The sequence below is a fragment of the Ahaetulla prasina genome, chromosome 5, assembly GCF_028640845.1.
Source record: "Ahaetulla prasina isolate Xishuangbanna chromosome 5, ASM2864084v1, whole genome shotgun sequence".
Lineage (NCBI taxonomy): Eukaryota > Metazoa > Chordata > Lepidosauria > Squamata > Colubridae > Ahaetulla > Ahaetulla prasina.
The window spans coordinates 18,763,685-18,783,997 of NC_080543.1; the positions used below are offsets into that span (position 1 = coordinate 18,763,685).

The following is a 20,313-nucleotide window of genomic DNA, read 5'->3' on the forward strand; positions in this document are numbered from 1 at the left end:
TTCTTTCTTTCATAAAGTGTTTGTGAAAACCCACAAGAATCTGAAGAAGCACTTTTTTAATTTGTGCATTTCCTTTCATATATTTTATTATTTTAGGTGCCCTATGTCATAAATGTCATGACCAGTTGCAATCAAGAAAATAGCCATTCAACAACTATTTACTCATCCTTCTTCCTTATCACTAATAAAACAGAAAATACTAGTTGCATTCTGAAGTCTTCTTATTGCAAGCAAATACTTTTTTAAAAAAACACCAACTTTTCTTTATCTTGAACTAATTATTTCATGTTAAGATTTCCATTATATTGTGGCATCAACAGTGTCATCTACTGTGCTCTTCACAACTCCTAATAAAATCAGTTCCTGGTCACAAGGTAGTTGGTTATACTTATCTATATCTATATACTTCTGTAGTAAATGATTGCAATCCATTTATAGAGATCCATATCTATAAATGGATTGTAATCATTTATTACAGAAGTATTTAATTTAACCCGTAGGTATAAATATTGTTAGAAATTCACCTCTATTATTCCATTGCATTTTATTGCAAGGTGTTCAAAGCAAGGTGTTTAAATACTCATGAAGAATGAACTCACTTAACAAAATGTTTTCTTCAACCCCTTTTCATAATAATGGCATCTCAAGGATGGCTTTCTCTCCCCTCAAAACTGTATGCTGTCTTGAATGAAAAGGCATATATGTAGCATTAGCTTTATTGAAGAAAACCAACATACCCTAAAATCCTACTGTATATCATTTATTTTCTGGCAAGATGGAACACTAACCAAGAAGTCAAAGGCTTATTTTCTTAGCTCAGATGAATACTTTACTGCAAAAAACCAAAATTTCATATTTTTATTGTCACTCAGTAGGGATTCTTTACTTATTCCAAAGCAGTGAGTTAAATCGGTTCCAGTTCTATGATACTTATGATACCAAAACATTATGTGTCATGTTAGCTATATATTACAGTCTGGTTGACAACGTTGCTGTCTTTGCAATTCTGGACAGCATTGACAAATGGAATAAACTAAATAAAAATCAAATGCTCAGTAAACTACCATAATAGTCTATGCTTGGTTTGGCTCACTAACTACATAAGACAGTCCAATTCATTCCCCCACCCCAAGATTAGCACGTTAGTAGCTCTGAATAATTGCTGATAGCAATAAAGGATCAGAACAGTGAGATTTCGTATAGTCACCAAAGTCTCATTTTTAAACATGAGCAAGGATAATCCTAGCCAACATTAATCGTATGCAGTTTTAAGCACCCAAAAGCATTTTAACATGGTCACAAAGTAAAAAAAATAAAAGATAAAACAATGGAAAAACTGTCAGTAAGCTCCTTTAATAAATGTTAAGGACATAAATATGTCATCCCGCCTACTGCCCACCGTTACTTGAGCTAAAGCTGAGAAACCAATAACTTTTCCTGATGTTCTTTGCTTTTGTAGAATTATATTTCTATTCCATTACAGAGCAGGATTGAGATGGTTAATGGTGTACTGATGATCCACAGTGTTAATCAGTCAGACGCTGGAATGTATCAGTGCGTGGCAGAAAACAAACATGGAGCCATCTATGCCAGTGCTGAACTGAAGATTTTAGGTTTGTATTTAAGGCTGTTTTTCCTTTTTTCCATTCATTTGCTAAGACTACAGGGTTGATGCAGAGTCCCAAAAGAATGAAATGAAGGTGTCCATCTAGTTACACAGGTAGTCCTCAATTTACGACCACAACTGAGCCCAAACTTTCTGTTGCTAATAGCAATAGCGCTTAGATTTATATACATCCTACAGCCCTCTCTAAGCGGTTTATAAAGTCAGCATACTTCCCCACAACAATCTGGGTCCTCATTTTACCCACCTCAGGATGGAAGGCTGAGTCAACCTTGAGCCGGTCAGGATCGAACTGCTGACAGAGGGCAGAGTTATACTTCATTCTAACCAGGAGGGAGGGAGGGAGGGCAATACCAGTAGCACTTAGACTTATATACCGCTTCGCAGTGCTTTTACAGCCCTCTCTAAGTGGCTTACAGAGTCAGCATATTTCTGCCCCAACAACCTGGGTCCTCATTTTACCCACCTCGGAGGAATGGAAGGCTGAGTCAACTTTGAGCTTGGTGAGATTTGAACTGTCAAATTGCAGGCAGTTGGCAGGCAGCAGAAGTAGCAACGGTTGTTAAGGGAATCATGGCAGCTGTTAAATTAGTAACACAAACACTGTTAAGTGAATCCCCATTGACTTTGCATGTCAGGAAGTCACAAAAGGGGATTGCACAACCATGCATGACTCTGCAACTGTCACAAATAAATGCCAGTTGCCAAGCATTCAAATTTTGATCACATGACCATGGAGACGTTGTAACGGTCGTAAGTGTGAAAAATGGTCCTAGGCAGTGGTGGGATTCAAATAATTTAACAACTGGTTCACCCAGGGTCAGGTTGGCTGTCGTGGGAGGCATGGCCCATCTGCATCCTCCAGCTCTGCCGCACATGTGAGATAAGCATCTTGCAACAGCTAACCTGACCCTGGGAGAACCGGTTGTTAAATTACCCACCCAAACACACTATCAAAGTGGATCCTGGGTGCTGCGCTGCGCTGCGCTGCATTGCAATGGAGAAACAGGAAATGGAGTGGCCGGCACGAAGGAAGGAGGATGAGCAGGGAGAAGAAAGAGGGAAAGCGGCCTTCTCCTTCCCTCACGCCGGCCACTCCATTGCCCGTTTCTCCATTGCAGCACAGCATCCATGATCCACTTTGATAGTGGGGGGGGGGGAATAATTTAACAACCGGTTCGCTTAAACTGGTACGAACTGGCTGAATCCTCCCACTGGTCATAGGTCACTTTTTCAGTGCTGTTGTAACTTCAAACGGTCACTAAACAAATAGTGACTACCTATTCTACTATCAGGGACTATCTGTACATCCTTTGACAGTTCTTTATGGGAAAAAAAGGTAAAATGGATATGTTATAAACAAATCAACCATCCGAAAGCTGAGTCAATGCTCCAAGCTGAGTTATATTTCTGATATACATGAATGGGGATAAAATTATTGATATTATTACACCACACTTAAAAATGTAGTGTGGAACAGAAATAAATATAAATTCAAGAGTTGCTCTGAGTAGAGCAGCCAATAAATTTGATTTAAAGATAAATACATTTTAATGAAATGAAAGTACAAAGTAGCTAGCTGTATTGAAAAATAAGAGCTATCTTTTTGCCCTTATCTCAACAAATCGAATAAATATTGCAGACTATCATCAATCAAAACTGTTCAATAGAGCTAAGATTTGTGAAGATTGAGATATACAATATATGGAATTAAACAAAACATTCTCATCAATACATAGAAATGATGTATTAAACTGCAAGCGTGTTTAAGTTTTCAGAAGTGTGCTAGCTATGAAATGTGTCCATTGGAATAGATGTTATTAGATCCTTTCATCCTGTCATTCTTGACCAATCTTTCATTTCTTCCTTTCACTCATAAATAATGCAGTTATAGCATGAAAGAATATTTAATGGGTAAGATAAGGTTGGTAAGATTAATGGGTCTCAGCCCATCCTCATATATTATATACTTTGTTTAACAGCTATATGGTTTTGCATTATAAAGACATTTCATAAGGGAGACTCAACCAACCAACCAAGGTGATGTGCCATCTTTGGAAATATTTCTTCACGTTTGGATGGTTCCATTGAGATTGATTTCTTTTCTCAATAGCTTCTGCTCCAACTTTTCCCCTGAGTCAACTGAAGAAGACCATTATTATTACCAAAGGCCAAGCAGTCACTGTGGACTGCAAACCACAAGCTTCTCCCAAACCAACCATTGGATGGAAGAAAGGAGAAAAAAACGTGCGAGAAAATAAAAGGTCAGCTGTCCATTCATTCATGTTTACCTTTGACTTCCATCAGAGTTTGCAAGAAAAAGATAAAGCACAAGAGTATTCAAGTTTTGCATAAGAATCAGCAAGTTTAGGCTATTAGATATTTTATATTATATATGACAATGGCGTCTCATCATTTTGATAATGAAGTTTCATACAGTGGTGGGATTCAGCCAGTTCACACCTATTCAGGAGAACTGGTTGTTAACTTTCTAAGCAGTTTGGAGAACCGGTTGTTGGAAGAAATCTTATTTTGTTTTTTTCCATTTTACAGGGCTAATCCTGTAAGGAAGGCAGGAAGGAAATATTCTGGTATTGTTTCTAGCCTAAACTTTATTGCCCTGCTTACAGAAACTGCCTCTCTAGTTAACCCTTATTATATTGTAACAGCTAAGGTGAAGTGCCCATCAACGTGAGTGACATTGAGTTGGCCACACCCACAAGGTCACATGACCACCGAACCACGCCTACTGAGCTGCTCATTAGGGCAGAGAACCAGTTGTTAAATTATTTGAATCCCACCACTGGTTTCATACATATTGTTCATGAGTGGCAACAGTCTTGATTTAGAAGGAAGTCATGAATCTTCTTCTCAAGGGACCTTCTCAAGGGAAGAAGATTCTTTGGAATATTTCAAAATTCCAAACAATCCATTCTAAACAATCAATGCCGACATTTCATTCCAGCAAATATTGACAGCAAGATCCAATTTGGATTGGTCATTGGGCTCAGAGGTTTAGTCTTCTAAGCTTTCGGACTCGTGTTGGAGCCCATTCTCAGGGAACTTTTCTCTCCTGGAATGTCTGCTTTTCTATGAGTCATATTTATGTGGTGCTTGGTTGGGTGTGGCTTCCTATTGGTTGATTAGTGTGTTGATGGCTGGCTATTGGCTGTTGTTTCCTTGCGCTGCCAAGTCCTCGGCTCCTAAATACTTGATAAGCTGGTGGTAAATCAGCACTCCTGTTGACTGACAAGAGGCCTGTTTCCCAGGCTTCAATCATTTTGCTGGCTATCTTTGTACCTGCTCGGCCAACAATTTTAGTAGCTGCAAAATTGAAAATATGTCTTTGTTAATTGCAATGTTGACAGCAGTCATTATTTCTTTGCTTGTGCATTAGGTCCTAAGCAGGTTTTGGATCTATTTGTTCAATCCCTTCCCCTTTCTCCTACATTTCTTAACCTTCCCACTTCGTATTATGATGCTACTTGTCTCCATAGTTTTTAATTAATCCCTTTTTTAACCCAAAGTAGCTCCCTAGCATTTTCAAATTGTCTGTAAGATCACGAAAAGGAAATGACAAAAGAAAAGAAATGCAAAAAGCGATAGATAGGGGAGAAAGGGGAAAAAAAGAAAAGTAAATAAGTGACTTCTGATCTTTAGAACAGTTACAAATTTAGTGTCTCTCCTTTTTCTGTAAAATTATACATGATTCTTTTCTTCCCATAATTAATCCTTTTTCAATCAGCAAATCCATAAATCACAAGTTCATTCTTTTCCCATTTTCAGCAAAAAAATCCATAAAAGGTCTCCAGTCTTTTGTAAAACATACTTGATGTATTATCCCTCATCAAACACGCCAATTTTGCCATTCCTGCAAATTCCACCATTTTCACTATCTACTCTTCCATTGTGAGAGTTCAGTCCATCTCTGTGGATATGATATTCTCCCTCCTCTTTGTCTAGCTTGTTGATCTAAACCTCTTTATTCTTTCTACACCGCCCTTCTGTAATGGATGTCTGGATGACCTTGCAGGATAAGGGAAAAGTGGCTGACTAGGAAAACATCAGACAAGAGAAGGAGGAGCTCCCAGTGGCTTAATGGACAGAGAAAGAAATTTAGGAAGGACCCACAGTAATGGGTCTATCAGTTAAAGGTGGTAGTGAGTAATTTGTATTTTCAGACTTGCGAGTTTCCATTACTACTACTATTACTACTACTACTACTACTACTTATTATTATTATTTTTATTTTTATTATTATTATTATTATTATTATTATTATTATTATTATTATTATTATTATTATTATTATTTGCATTTATATCCCGCCCTTCTCCGAAGACTCAGGGCGGCTTACACTATGTCAAGCAATAGTCTTCATCCATTTGTATATTATATACAAAGTCAACTTATTGCCCCCAACAATCTGGGTCCTCATTTTACCTACCTTATAAAGGATGGAAGGCTGAGTCAACCTTGGGCCTGGTGGGGCTTGAACCTGCAGTAATTGCAGGCAGCTACTGTTAATAACAGACTATTTTACCAGTCTGAGCCACAGAGGCCCCTGCTAAACACCTAATTCCCACAGCACTGTCTTATGACTAAGGATATTTACTGGGGTAGGATTCAGCCGGTTCAGACCAGTTCAGGCAAACCGGTAGTTACGGCCAGCAGCTGGACCTGCCCACCTGCCCTGGGGCTATCCCGTCTTATACAATTGCCGTGTTTTTGATGCAGTGCACATGTGTGCAAGGCATGTGCGAGAGCAAAGTTCTCCCGTCCTATCCAATTGTCATGTTTTTGACACAGTGAGCATATGCGCAAGGTGTGCACGCACGCTCACATTTTTGATTCTGGGTGAACCAGTTGTTAAATTATGTGAAGCCCACCTCTGGATATTTACCAGTGTAGAAGGGTTGTATTGCCATTATTCTGCTCTTCTTTTCTCCTATTGATGTCTTATGATTTATCACTTTGTTGTTTGTATCTTGTGATTAATTATTGTATTTTATGCTTTATGCTTATATTACTTTATTGTTTGTATGTACATTGAGAACATATGCACCAGGGACAAATTCCTTGTGTGTCCAATCACACTTGGCCAATAAAGAATATTGTGTTCCATATTCTATTTTGTTAATATAACCTTGCAATAAATTAGAATTAGTTCACCTTGTCATGTTTCCTGTCTGGTCTACCTGTAAGGGCTGACACCTTAAATTTATCACCTATATCTATATGTCTGCCTGTTTGTCTGTCTGTTTGTCATATTTATCTATCTATCTATCTATCTATCTATCTATCTATCTATCTATCTATCTATCTATCTATCTATCTATCAATCATCTATCTATCTACCTATCGTCTATCATCTATCTATATCTATCTATCTATCTATTATCTATCTATCTATCTATCTATCTACCTACCTACCTACCTATCTTTATCTATCTATTTATCATCTATCATCTATCTAACTTAATTTTTTTGTGCCACTCATCTCCCTTATGTGGCAATGAGCGGCTTACAGATTATGGTACATTATGGATATCTTCCAGATTTCTAGACTTTAACTGCTTAATTTTAATAATGTCTGTGCTAGATTGGGAATCCTGAGAGATGAAGTCCATACAACTAAGTAGCACCCAAATTTAGGACGGTACATTAATAGGAAACTTGAAACTGGGCTTCAAATATTCAAGATATTTTACTCTAAGGGATATGTAATTTTGCCTCCCCCACAAAAAGAATATATATCCTATGTTGTGATCTTCTGGATGACCTTTTGAATGTTGCTATCAAATTGTGATATGATAAAAGGGAAGATATTTTAAGATATGCTTGGAGTAATTGTATTGATTTAATGTTAATTACTGTTAGAGCTTTAATTTTATGTTCCAAGAAAATGTATTTTTTTGCTAATGTTGCCCTGAGAATTCAATTTTGCTATGAGAAGAGTTGCTTATTTTTTTAAGTGTAGAAAAGAATTGTAGTATGTGCATATATAGATATGGAGAATCATACCTGTACACAAGTCCTATTTCTATTACGGGCCATCTTCAGTTTGAAGTGGTCATATTATCTACACCAGGGGTGTCAAACTCACATCGTCACGGCAGCATCATGTGACATAGCGGGACTTTCCCCCCCTTCGCTAAACCAGATGTGGGCATGGCCAGCGCATGAAGCATCCAAATTCAAATTCAATTCAAATTCAAACCTTTATTGTCAGAATACAACATGTGTACTATGAGACTGACTGAGCCTCCCTTCGTGCACACACACACCCAGCACAATACAACTCACAGTGAAAGACAAAAAAAAAAATCCCTGACCCAGTGAATCCTACTAACAAACACAAAATCCTACTGCACCATGTGAACTTATTGCACGTCGCACCAGCCCCGCAAGTCAATCATACCACATTGTTGTAGTTATTTTTCATTCAGGAGTCTGACAGCCCATGGATAAAAACTGTTCTTCAGCCTGTTTGTGCAGCTGCCTGTGCTTCTGTATCTCCTTCCTGATGGCAGGAGAGTAAAGAAGCGTTGACCAGGGTGTGAGTCGTCCCTGAGGATTTTCCTCATTCTTCTAAGGCAGCGAGCCCTAGTGAAGTTGTCTAGTGGTATCAGGGGACAGCACACAATGTTTTGCGCTGTGCTCACCACCCTCTGTAATGTTTTTCTAACCGCGGCTGTCAAGCCAGCATGACACACTGTAATGCACTGAGTGAGGACTCTTTCTATTGTGGACTGGTAAAAGGTGGTCATCAGTTGTTGTTCCACTTTGTTTTTTCGTAAGACTCTAAGGAAGTGGAGCCAGCCGGGAGATTGACAGCCCTGATCTACGCCATCTACCTTCTGCTGCACCTAAGCTCAACTACGTATGATCTAGAAGTGTATAAATCAGAAAAATAAGAGAGAGCTGTAGCTGAAATTAAATAATTTGAAATGAAAAACAAATCAACGTTGATTTTGGTATCTTGCTATGGATTAGCAGAAACTCTACACTAACTTATCTGAACTTGATAGAACTATTTTTTTTTAAGATTTAGGTAATAGGTCTACTTGCTCTGTAAATTGAATATAGAGTTTAAACCAATGAACAGATTCATCTCTGCGCTAACCTACAACTTTCATGCACGCCCAAATGTCTTCTCATTACTGAGTTTTCACACCAGCTTATTACTATCATTACATGACCATTAATTATATTTAAAATAAAATGATCCCAAATGAGTTTAGCAAAGGAAAATCTTATTAAGATTCTATTATTACTTACTTTACTCTGCAGAGGGAAGTGGGGGGGAAGAATGGGGTTTAATTATCTGCTTTTAGCTAACAAAAACCTAATATTAGAAAGTCAGTGTCTTTTGGAAAAATGTAATGGGTTTGCGTTGGTTTATTAGTCTTTTCTGAAAATGAATGGCAATATCAGACCAAAACTCTTTGCATTTCAGGATGTGTGCTTCAATTTTATGGTGGATGATTACAAGCTGATTGCCAATCCTCAAACATTTAACTAAAGTATATCAGCACCCAACAAATTCCTCCCTTTTAATGATTTCCAATCCAATAAATTCACCAAAAAAATTAAAAACTAACCTAAGTAATGCTCTGTAGCAGGGATGACCATTAAATTTAAGATGAGAAGTTTGCCCTCTGAAGGGCTACAGGAAATTGGAATGATATGACCATTTTGGTTCCTATCTCTCTTGTTTTAGAGCAGGGGTGTCAAACTCGATTTCATTGAGGGCCGCATCAGGGTTGTGTTTGACCTTGGAGGGTTGGGATGGGCATGGCCAGCATGATGTCACTTATGTTGAGGGGGGCAGTGGTGAAATCCAGTTTGTTTTACTACCAGTTCTGTGGGCGTGGCTTGGTGGGCATGGCTTGGCTTGGTGGGCAGGGCAGGGGAAAGCTTCTACAAAATCTCCATTCCCACCCTACTCCAAGGGAAGGATACTACAAAATCTCCATTCCTTCCCCACTCTGGGGCCAGCCAGAGGTGGTATTTGCTGGTTCTCTGAACTACTCAAAATTTCTGCTACCGGTTCTCCAGAACCTGTCAGAACCTGCTGGATTTCACCCCGGAGGGGGGAGCGCCTGTGGCGGCCTGAGTGCTCTGCCAGCGAAAACGGGCTCCCAAGCTCAGTTTTTGACTGTGATGGCCTCCTGCAACTTTCTGCCAGTGAAAACAGAGCTCGGGGGGGGGGGGGCACACGCAGCCCTCCTGAGCTCTGTTTTTACCTGGGATGGCTTCCTGAAACCCTCTGCCAGTGAAAACGGAGTTCGCCCTCCCATGCTCTGTTTTCGCTGGCAGAGGCACTTCGGGTCGGTCCTTCGCTGTTTCCAGGGAGGCTCCATGGGCCAGATCTAAGCACCCCATGGGCTGGATCTGGCCCCCGGGCCTTGAGTTTAACACCCTGTTGTAGAGTAAAGTAGAAAAGCAATGCAAAATCGCATCCCCGATTTTCAGCACTTTGAGCCTATTGGGAGCAGGCTGGATTTTTAAAAGCTACAGAAGGAGGGGCCTTCCCAGAAGTCTCCCATAACCATCCCCACTCATGATTCTGAAGAAAAGAAAGTTTGTCTGGTTTTGTGTCTTTTTGTTGCCTCTTTGCCCCTCTGATTATTACCCATGACTCACCCATTATTACCCATCTCCATTGAAAAGGAGCTGCCTAATTTTTTCTCAGAATTGGTGTGGATGGGGATTATGAAATTTACTTAAAGCATTAGAAATTATATCATGAAGATTAACTGAGTTCTTTTTTTTTCTTTTTTGATTATGGTTAATATTATATGAATTGTTTTTGAATTGCAATTATATGAATGACTCTAATGTTTGATAAGTAGTTTATATAAAATTTTACAAATATCAATTGGGAAATAAAGGGTTTAATTTAGAGGGAGTAAGGAGAGGGGGGAAAATAGGGAAGTTGATCAATGATTAGAATTCAGGGTGAAGGGTAAGATTAGATACCCTTAGATAGATAGATAGAACATAAAAGAAAGAAAATAAAAATGAGAGAGAAAAGGTAAAGTATATTAATGTAAGCATATAAAATGTGTTGGAAGAGAACTAAAAATTGTATAAATCTGAAACCTGGCCAATATTCTGTTCAGAAAAAATGCATTGTATATTTGTGTGTATGTTAAAAAAAAATTTTTACAAAAAAAAAAAGAATTGGTGTGGATAGAAAAATCTTGGTTTAATAGTTTTGTTTTAGTTAAGGTCCCCTAGACCAAGGGTCTCCAACCTTGGCAACTTTAAGACTTGTGGACTTCAGCTCCCAGAGCTTTGCTGGCTGAGGAATTCTGCGAGTTGAAGTCCACGAGTCTTAAAGTTGCCAAGGTTGGAGATAGACAACTGCCCTAGACAATCACTATTGGCTTTATGTCTCCTTAGTAGAAGCTACTAACTATCTGAAATATGTTATTTAAATTTCTGGGAACACATTACCAGCTGATTCTTCTGATGTCCAAGTGGTAGTTTACAGACCCTAAAGTAAGAGAGAAGGCAATTTCAGAGGACACTTAAGGGAAAATAAAGAGGAGAGTATTCAATGATAAGATGTATTGAGAATTGTGTCGTTGCTGCTGGTTTAATTTTTTTTCCCTTCTCACATCAATCACAGTTTAATTGACCTCTTTTAGTTAATAATCGAAATTAGAGTTCTGGGTATCAATGAGAGACAGAAAACCGCGACAACTTTGACATTGCCATAAAAATAAATTCCACAATAATTTCCTTCTTTCGGTTAGATGCAAGTTATTAATTAGCCCTAATACCCTAGCTGCAGCATTGATTCTGAATCAGCTTGGGGAATTTAAACTATTTTAATCAAAATGTTACTGCTTTAATTTGAGCGTCCCTTCTTTTTAGTTCTACATGCTAATATAACAAGCTTTTGTGTGCAATACAAACAAACAAGCATGACGGATTATGAGAAAGAGACATGAGGCCAAAAGTTGGAAGTTTCTGGAGATCCATGGCAGTTACCATAAAAGCAAACTAATGTCAGTTGAGGATGCAAGCAGTGGTCTGCATATTATGATAGCTTTTTAAATACCCATAAAAAAACTGATCCCCCTTCTTTTGACTTTTATATGAAGATTTATTGAGTGACAAGGATGAATAAAAAGCTATTCTTTCGGTGTTACCATAATACCCTAAAAAGACTTCAAGCCATACAGTTTTATGATTCTGTTAATACTTTGCTGCTTCCAGTTCTGATAACTTGCTGCATCTCAGACCAGCATAGATTTTGGGGGGTTGCAAACAACCGAGAAAAAATTGATAATGTTGATTAATTGATATTGATTGATTTGATATATTGATTTATATTTGTCAGAGTCACCCACTCTGGTAGACAAAGACAGCAACTTTTCTATTAGCAATGCTAAAGATTAGCCATGGCTGTACAGCAAATAATATTACTAGTTTTACATACAGTCCTCGACTTATTGTCGGTTATTAAACAACCAGTCAAAATTCCAATGAGACTGTAAAGCACTTCTGGCCATCCTAAAATATCATGCCATCTCTCCTTGCAAGTCATGTGTCAGCTTGGAAACTGACTCACTTTTTTTGAACAATTGCATGGTTATGTGACTAAGTTATGCAACGATTTTTCCAGTTTCCAGGGGGGGAAAAACATGAAATTCAGAAGAATGGGTTCACACTTACATGACCAACTGACCACCATGAAAAATCTGGGGGAGGGGAGGTAGGAGATGACAGGAAAGGAGAGGAAGAAAGGAGATGAGAGCAAGGGAGAGGGGAGGATGAGAGGGGAAGAAAGGAGGGGAAGGGAGGAGAGGGGAGGGGAGGAAAGGAGATGAGAGCAGGGGAGGGGTGGGAAGGAGAGAGGAGAGGGGAGGGGAGAGGAGAGGAGAGGAGAGGATGATAGGTATCACCACTAACTTATAATGAGGTGTTACAAGAAAACTAAAAATACATATATTTGCACTATATAATATTACATCATATTGTGGGATTCTTAGTGCTCTAAGCTTAGTTGTTTGCCTGCAGATGTTATATTACCTAATTAGATAATATCAACATCAATTCAATCTGAGCTACAGGTAGTCACTTCTATTGCATGATGTCACTCAGAAATGTCACATTCTGAAACTTTCAGGAGCTCATAGACTAAACAGTCCTCAGCAAGGAAACCATCAACAATTTAATGATGGTTTCCACCACGTAGAAATCAAAGAGGCTTTTCATTCTACATACCAATTATTCCGCAGTAAAAGCTTGTGTTATCTCCTCCATGCATAACCAATTACACTTGTACAATTCTTAGCACTCTGGGATTTAGTCAGAAGACTGAGAATTGCTTCTTTGTAATATTATGTTTATGTAATGAAAATTCTTTCATTAACTGTATTTAGAAAATTATTTCTGACAGAACAAATGGCCCCATGCTAAGAAAGAAATGATTTTTAATAAATAGGGATTCCTCTTCAGCGGCGGCTGCCAGGGTTTTACTATTTTTTCTCTCTCTCTCCAAGATAACCTATTACAGGGCAGAGGTTCTGTTTTGTCTATGCCTTCAGCAATATGCATTTATCCATGCATCATGCAAAACTAAGACTTGATATGAGAAGGAAAGTTATGTCAGTGATAGCAGGTATTTGTTTGCTTGTCAAACATGTACAAGATAACAAGTATAGGTATGAACCAGGAGTGAAATCCAGCAGGTTCTGACAGGATCTGGAGAACCGGTAGTGGAAATTTTGAGCAGTTCCGAGAACTGGCAAATATCATCTCTGATTGGCCCCAGAGTGGGGTGGAAATGGAGATTTTGCAGTATCCTTCACCAAGCCATGCACACCAAGCCACACCACACCTACTAAGCCACGCACACAGAACCGGTAATAAAAAAAATTGGATTTCACCACTGGTATGAACATAAACGTAAACAAAAAAAGTAAATACAAATAAATGGGGACAGTAAGACAGGGACCATAGGCACGCTGGTGCACTTAGGCACCCCCCACCTTTTATGGACTTCTTAGGAATGGAGTGAGGTCCAAGGTAAAGAGTTCGAAGTTGAAACTGTGAGGGTTTGAAGCTGTAACAATGGAATCGGGTAGAGCATTGCAGGCATTGACCACTCTGTTGCTGAAATTATATTTCCTGAAATCGAGTTTGAAGCTATTTACCTTGAGTTTGTATCAGTTGTTTGCCTGTGTACTATTGTGGTTGAAACTGAAGAACTTGTTGGCAGGCAAGATGTTGTAGCAGACAATTTTGTGTGCTATGCTTAAATCGGACTGCAGGCAGCGCAATTCCAGATTGTCTAAACCCAAAATTTTAAGCCCGGTGACATAGTATAATTGATTGGTATGACTGAAGTTCAGACTTTCTAATAAAAAGTGGAGAAAGAAATAACTTGGAATGTTGTATTTATATAACACTATGCTTGCAAATAAAGGGATGTGGTGGCTCAGTGGCTAAGACGCTGAGCTTGTCGATTGAAATTCACCAGTTCAGCAGTTTGAATCCCTAGTGCCGCATAATGGGGTGAGCTCCCATTACTTGTCCCAGCTTCTGCCAACTTAGCAGTTCGAAAGCATGCAAAAAATAGAAGTAGAAAAATAGGGACCACCTTTGGTGGGAAGCTAGCAGCGTTCCGTGCAGCTTTGGTGTTTAGTCATCCCGGCTACATGACCACGGAGATGTCTTCGGAAAGTGCTGCCTCTTCTTGAAATGGAGATGAGCACCACCCCCTAGAGTCAGGAATGACTAGCACATATGTGCGAGGGGAACCTTTACCTTATGCTTGCAAATAATATTTTGGTCAAAAGCAGATAGGATTTGCTTTTGTTTGTATGGTAAAGAAAGATAAAGATTCTCCTATCCAGTTGTGTCTCACTCTAGGGGGCAGTGCTCATCTCTGTCTCCTAGCTAAGAGAGCCAGTGTTATGCAAAGACATTTCTGTGGTCATGTGGCCAGTATGACTCTATGCCAACATGCAGGGAACACTTCCTGCCAAAGTGCGACAGTGTATGATAGTGCACTAAAAAAGATGAAAGCAATTAAATTAGTTCTATGGGAAATTTGTTCCAATATTTGAAGGGCTATCACATAGAGGAGAGGGTCAACCTATTTTCCAAACCACCTGAAGGTCAGATGAGGAATAATGGATGGAAACTGATCAAGGAGAGAGACAATCTAGAAATAAGGAGAAATTTTCTGACAGTGAGAACAATCAACTGATGGTACAGAAGTTGCCTTCAAAAGTTGTGAGAGCTTCCTCACTGGAAGCTTTCAAGAAGAGACTGAACTGCCATCTGTCAGAAATGGTATAGGATCTCCTGCTTGGGTGGGGGATCAGACTAGATGACCTACAAGGTCCCTTCCAACTCTGCTATTTTATTCTATTCTATAAACTGATAAAACTGCAGTAATAATACTGAAAATAGGGACATCTTCTTTAGCTAAATGTGAAACTGGTGTTTCACATTTAACTAAGGGCCAAGGCTAACTCTGACATCATCTACATCTACATCTTTTACATTGTGTGTGAGTCAGTTGTGTTGTGTTGTGTTGTGTTGTGTTGTGTGTGTGTAAAGTGTGAAAGTTGGTTTTTGGTACCTCTTATTGTTTTTTATACTTTGTTTATTATTTTAATTATTTATTGTTATTGGCCACGCCCACCCAGTCATCTGACCACCAAGCCATGCCCACCAATTAAGCCACGCCCACAGAACTGGTAGGGAAAATTTTTAGATTTCACTCCTGATCTAAGGCAAAAAAGTCACAATACATCACATGACGTATTCGAGTTTGACACCCATGCAGTAAATAGACAATTGTGACTACTGAAAATTGTAGTTACAACTCATCTGATAAGCACTAAGTTGAAAAATAATTTCTTTCTGGCCAGGAGTAGGAAAAAAAATTATTTATCAACACTTGATTCAAAATGACATTTTTAAAACCTAATTCTACACATGCATTCTTTTTTTTTCAAAAGAGAACAAAAACAAGACAATTCATTGTGTTAACCATGTCATTTAAAACAGCATCTGTTGACAATTCATATATCCTAATCTAGATTTTTAATTCCCCATAGTTGAGGAGAAAATGACATGGGTTTATTAAAGATATACAATTATATATGGGGCCGGTTTAGCTCTGCCTGGTAAGGCCTGTTATTAAGAACACAAAGCCTGCAATTACTGCAGGTTCGAGCCCGGCCCAAGGTTGACTCAGCCTTCCATCCTTTATAAGGTAGGTAAAATGAGGACCCAGATTGTTGGGGGGGCAATAAGTTGACTTTGTAAATATATACAAATAGAATGAGACTATTGCCCTATACATTGTAAGCCGCCCTGAGTCTTCGGAGAAGGGCGGGGTATAAATGTAAACAAAACAAACAAAACAAAACAAACAAAACAATATTAGAAGCCCTTTCAATGAATTTGATTGCTTGGATTCTAGCCAGCTAGCAGTATAAACATATTTTTAAAAAGCCAAACACATAAAAGTATTACTAAATAAATGCCAAACGATGTGAATACTATATATGTCGTGTCCCACTCCTCCGCTGACGGCCGGGTCAGGGAAATCCGAATCAGGCTTGCCTCTGCAGCTCTGCCCAAAGTCCTAGCAAAGTCCTCAGAGCAGGCAGGAGACCAGTAAGTGACTTCAGCAAGATAAGTTCGACTTTTGCCTGACTCAGAGACTGCCAGAAAGCAGATCCTTTATATAGGCCATGGGGTGTGGCTCCATGACTCAGCACTCATTAAGGCCTGCCCCTCCCTTCCTTCTGTTGCCTCCGCCTATCCAGCCTTCTGATGCGAGGGTCACACCAATCAGCAGCTGTTGGGAATAAACCCTCCTCAGGCTCACATGCTGTGGAGGAGGGGGAGGGGTCTAGCTGCTCCGTTTGCCTGGGCATGGAGTCAGGGCTGGGGCCGGGAGATGCTCCTTCTTCTGCAGTTTGTGTGGGCATGGAGCCAGGACTTGGGCCGGGAGGCATACATTCCTCAGTGTTCGGGAGCAGATAAGAAGGCCCCGGCTGCTCTGAGGGCGGGCAAGACACAACAATATAGCTACAATGCTGCTTTCCAGTCAGTCTCCTATTGAATAAGGCATAATGGGTAGTAGGTCTTTTTTATTATTATTATTTACATTTATATCCCGCCCTTCTCCGAAGACTCAGAGCGGCTTACATTGTGTAAGGCAATAGTCACATCCTATTTGTATATTTATATACAAAGTCAACTTATTGCCCCCCCCCAACAATCTGGGTCCTCATTTTACCTACCTTATAAAAGATGGAAGGCTGAGTCAACCTTGGGCCTGGTGGGACTCGAGCCTGCAGTAATTGCAGGCAGCTGTTTTTAATAACAGGCTGTCTTACAGCCTGAGCCACACCATGGCCCTTTGAAGTTCCTGAAGCCTAAGAGGTATGAGACTGATTGAATTTCCACTGGCAGGGAATTCTAAAGAATGGGGATGACCACCAAGAATATTCTCCCATCAGGTGACAATCCTGTAGGATCTGGAAACTAATCAAGGAGAGAAGCAACTTAGAAATAAGGAATAATTTCCTGACAGTTAGAACAATTAATCAGTGGAACAACTTGCCTCCAGAAGTTGTGAATGCTCCAACAGTGGAAGTTTTAAAGAAGATATTGGATAACCATTTGTCTGAAGTGGTGTAGGGTTTCCTGCCTGGGCAGGGGGTTGGACTAGGAGACCTCCAGGGTCTCTTCCAATTCTGTTATTCTGTTAAATAAGAGAATTAACGAATTGCAGACCATCTCTCTTCAGACTCAAAAGTGAAATGTCCGTGGAATTACGAGGGCTGCAAAGCCACACCATCTAGAAGGAATTCAGTCTGAAGTCTATTCCTCCCATTCCAAACCCTGAAAGTCTCTAGCCGCTGGATTAGCCAGCCATGTTTGGGACAATCAATATCTGGATGACTGAGAATCTCCATAGACACTTAAAATAGCTTTTGGGAAAGAAAGAAAATCTTGCCCACTTCCATTAGTCCTAGTTTTATGAGGAAAAAATTCTTTACATATTTCAAAACATTTCAGCAAATAAAATATATTCGTGGCAGTTCATTTGCTGCGTGAAGCCTGACACTGAGGCGTCTGAATGTATTGTCATGTCTTCCCATCATCACATTTTTGCCTTTCCAAATATAAATCCTTCTCAATACCATTTCTTTTTTGCCAAACTTGAAATATTTTATAAATGCAATTAGTAGGAAACTATCTATATAGTATTTCCTCACCTACTTCTCCACTAATGCTGTTCTTTATCATCTGAAGAACTATTTTCCTTTGTTTTTGCATTTTAAAGTCAAGTTAGTGCATGCTTTTTCATCTTCACTTTTTAAGTGTATAAATACATTGTCATCTGTCCTTGAGTTCATACCAAACACCTGCAATCTCGTAATTGGTCTGTCATTGATAACAAAAATTCCAGGCACCTGCGTGTTCTTCTTTGTTTTCAGGAGAATGCACACAAATTGTTTTATTTCTTATATAGATATTCCTCATTAACACAGTGGTGCATAAGACACCAATCCTCTGCATAAGAGTGTGCGAACTTGTGTCGTGTAGCATCAATATGCATTGACTACTGGAGGTTTTGCATACATCTTTTTAGGCCTGCCTTTTATCCAAGTTTTATCATCATCTGGAACTATCATCTAATTGTCATCATCTTTGCCACTCGGAGATGGACCATCCTTTTCGCCGACCCGATCTTCTACTGCTATGCGCTATTCTTCTCATGAACTCTTGCAACTGCGAGGTGCCCCCGCCTCGCAGGAACGGCCTGCCTCGTTACCAAGGGCCGGCCTCAATGACGGGTCTTGGGACCCACAGAGGTGGCATGCGAAGAGAAAGAGCCTTTGGGGTTTTTTAGATAGGGCATTTTTAAGGGGTGGGATGGTTAGGGCGGGTGTTGGGGGTAGCCCGTCGGGAGGGAAACCAGTTCCTGCGCGTGCTCGCGGCGGTCATTTAATGGGTTCGGAGGTTATGGGGGGGGAATGTGTTCCTTTTTGTGAGGGTGGTTCTATTTGCACGGTAAGTGGGAGGGGCAGATATGGCGGAAGGGGGGGATCGTATCGGTTTAGGGGGGCGCGCGCTCGATGTTTGCAGGCGATCGCGCGCCCCGATCCCTCTGACTTCTCCCGTTCCCCGGATGGTCAAGACCCTCAGAGCCTGGGCCTTCGTCTTATGTTATGCAACGCACGGTCCGTGGCCAATAAGGCCCCCCTAATACATGATCTTATTCAGGGGGGCGCCGCGGATCTTATAGGCGTTACGGAGACCTGGTTGGGCACTGAAGGGGGCGTGCCCCTGGTTGAAATGTGCCCACCGGGCTTCCGTGCATTCCATCAGCCGAGGGCCCAGGGTAGGGGTGGGGGGGTGGCGGTTGTTATTAAAGAGAGTCTAGAGCCGAGGGAGACCACTGTACCTCAGATTGCCGGGTGTGAATCCCTCTTTGTGAGATGGGGTCATAGGTGTCAGATGGGCTTGCTGGTCACGTACCTGGCTCCTTGCTGCGTGACAGCTGCCCTGCCCGAGCTCCTGGAGGTGCTTGCTGGGGTGGCAGTGGAGACCCCCAGACTTTTAGTCATGGGGGACTTTAACTTGCCATCTTCCGGCTCGTCATCAACAGCAGCTCGGGAGTTCATGGCTTCCATGACGGCCTTGGACCTGACTCAAGTAGTGGATGGCCCCACTCACATCGGGGGAGGCACACTGGACCTGATTTTTATCTCTGGTCAGTGGTTGAAGGATCTGGACTTGAGAGATGTAGTCACAGAACCTTTGTCATGGTCAGATCACTCTCTCCTTCGCCTGGACTTTCTGACCGCCACTCAACACCGCAGGGAGACGGAACCACTACGTTGGTTCCGTCCCAGGCGCCTGATGGACCCGGAGAGGTTCCGGACGGAGCTTGGGCCGTTTCCTGAGGGTCTGGCTCACGGCACGGCCGAGGAACTAGCCGCAGCCTGGGAACGGGCTGCGGCTGGGGCTTTAGACCGTGCCGTGCCTTTGTGGCCTCTGACCCGGTGTAGATCCCAACCGGCTCCTTGGTTCTCCGAGGAGCTGAGGGGGATGAAACGCCGGAGAAGACGCCTAGAGAGTTCCTGGAGGTCTAGCCGTTCAGAGGCTGATCGGACACTAGTTAGGTCCTATACTAGGACCTACCTAGTGGCACTGAGAGAAGCGAGGCGTTGCTACGCCTCCTCCCTCATTGCGTCGGCAGATAACCGCCCAGCCGCCCTGTTTCGGGTGACTCGTTCCCTCATCCACCAGGGGGAGCGGGATGACCCGTTGCAGGGACGTGCTGAGGAGTTTAACAGTTATCTATACGATAAAATCGTTCAGCTTCGGGACGGTCTGGACCAAAATTGCGGCGATTCAGATGGGGCGTTTGAGGGTGGTCTTGGTGACATTGTTTGGGATGAGTTTGACCCTGTGGCTCCCGAGGACATGGACAGGTTGTTGGGTAGGTTGAATGCCACCACGTGTTTACTGGACCCGTGCCCCTCCTGGTTGGTGCTGGCCACTTAGGAGGTGACACGAGGCTGGCTCCAGGCGATTACGAGCGCTTCTTTGTTGGAGGGAGTCTTTCCGGCTGCCTTGAAAGAGGCAGTGGTGAGGCCCCTCCTCAAGAAGCCTTCTCTGGACCC

The 20,313-nt window shown here is 41.1% G+C and overlaps 1 protein-coding gene across 1 annotated transcript in view; it reads left to right on the plus strand.

Moving 5' to 3' along the window:
- The window catches only part of CNTN5 (contactin 5), a 927,011-nt gene that overhangs the window by 774,199 nt on the left and 132,499 nt on the right, over positions 1-20,313 (plus strand). The window contains exons 12-13 of the mRNA XM_058185575.1: positions 1,484-1,613; positions 3,738-3,888. Of these exons, the coding sequence (XP_058041558.1) occupies positions 1,484-1,613; positions 3,738-3,888 (281 nt within the window). The remainder of the gene's footprint in view (positions 1-1,483; positions 1,614-3,737; positions 3,889-20,313) is intronic.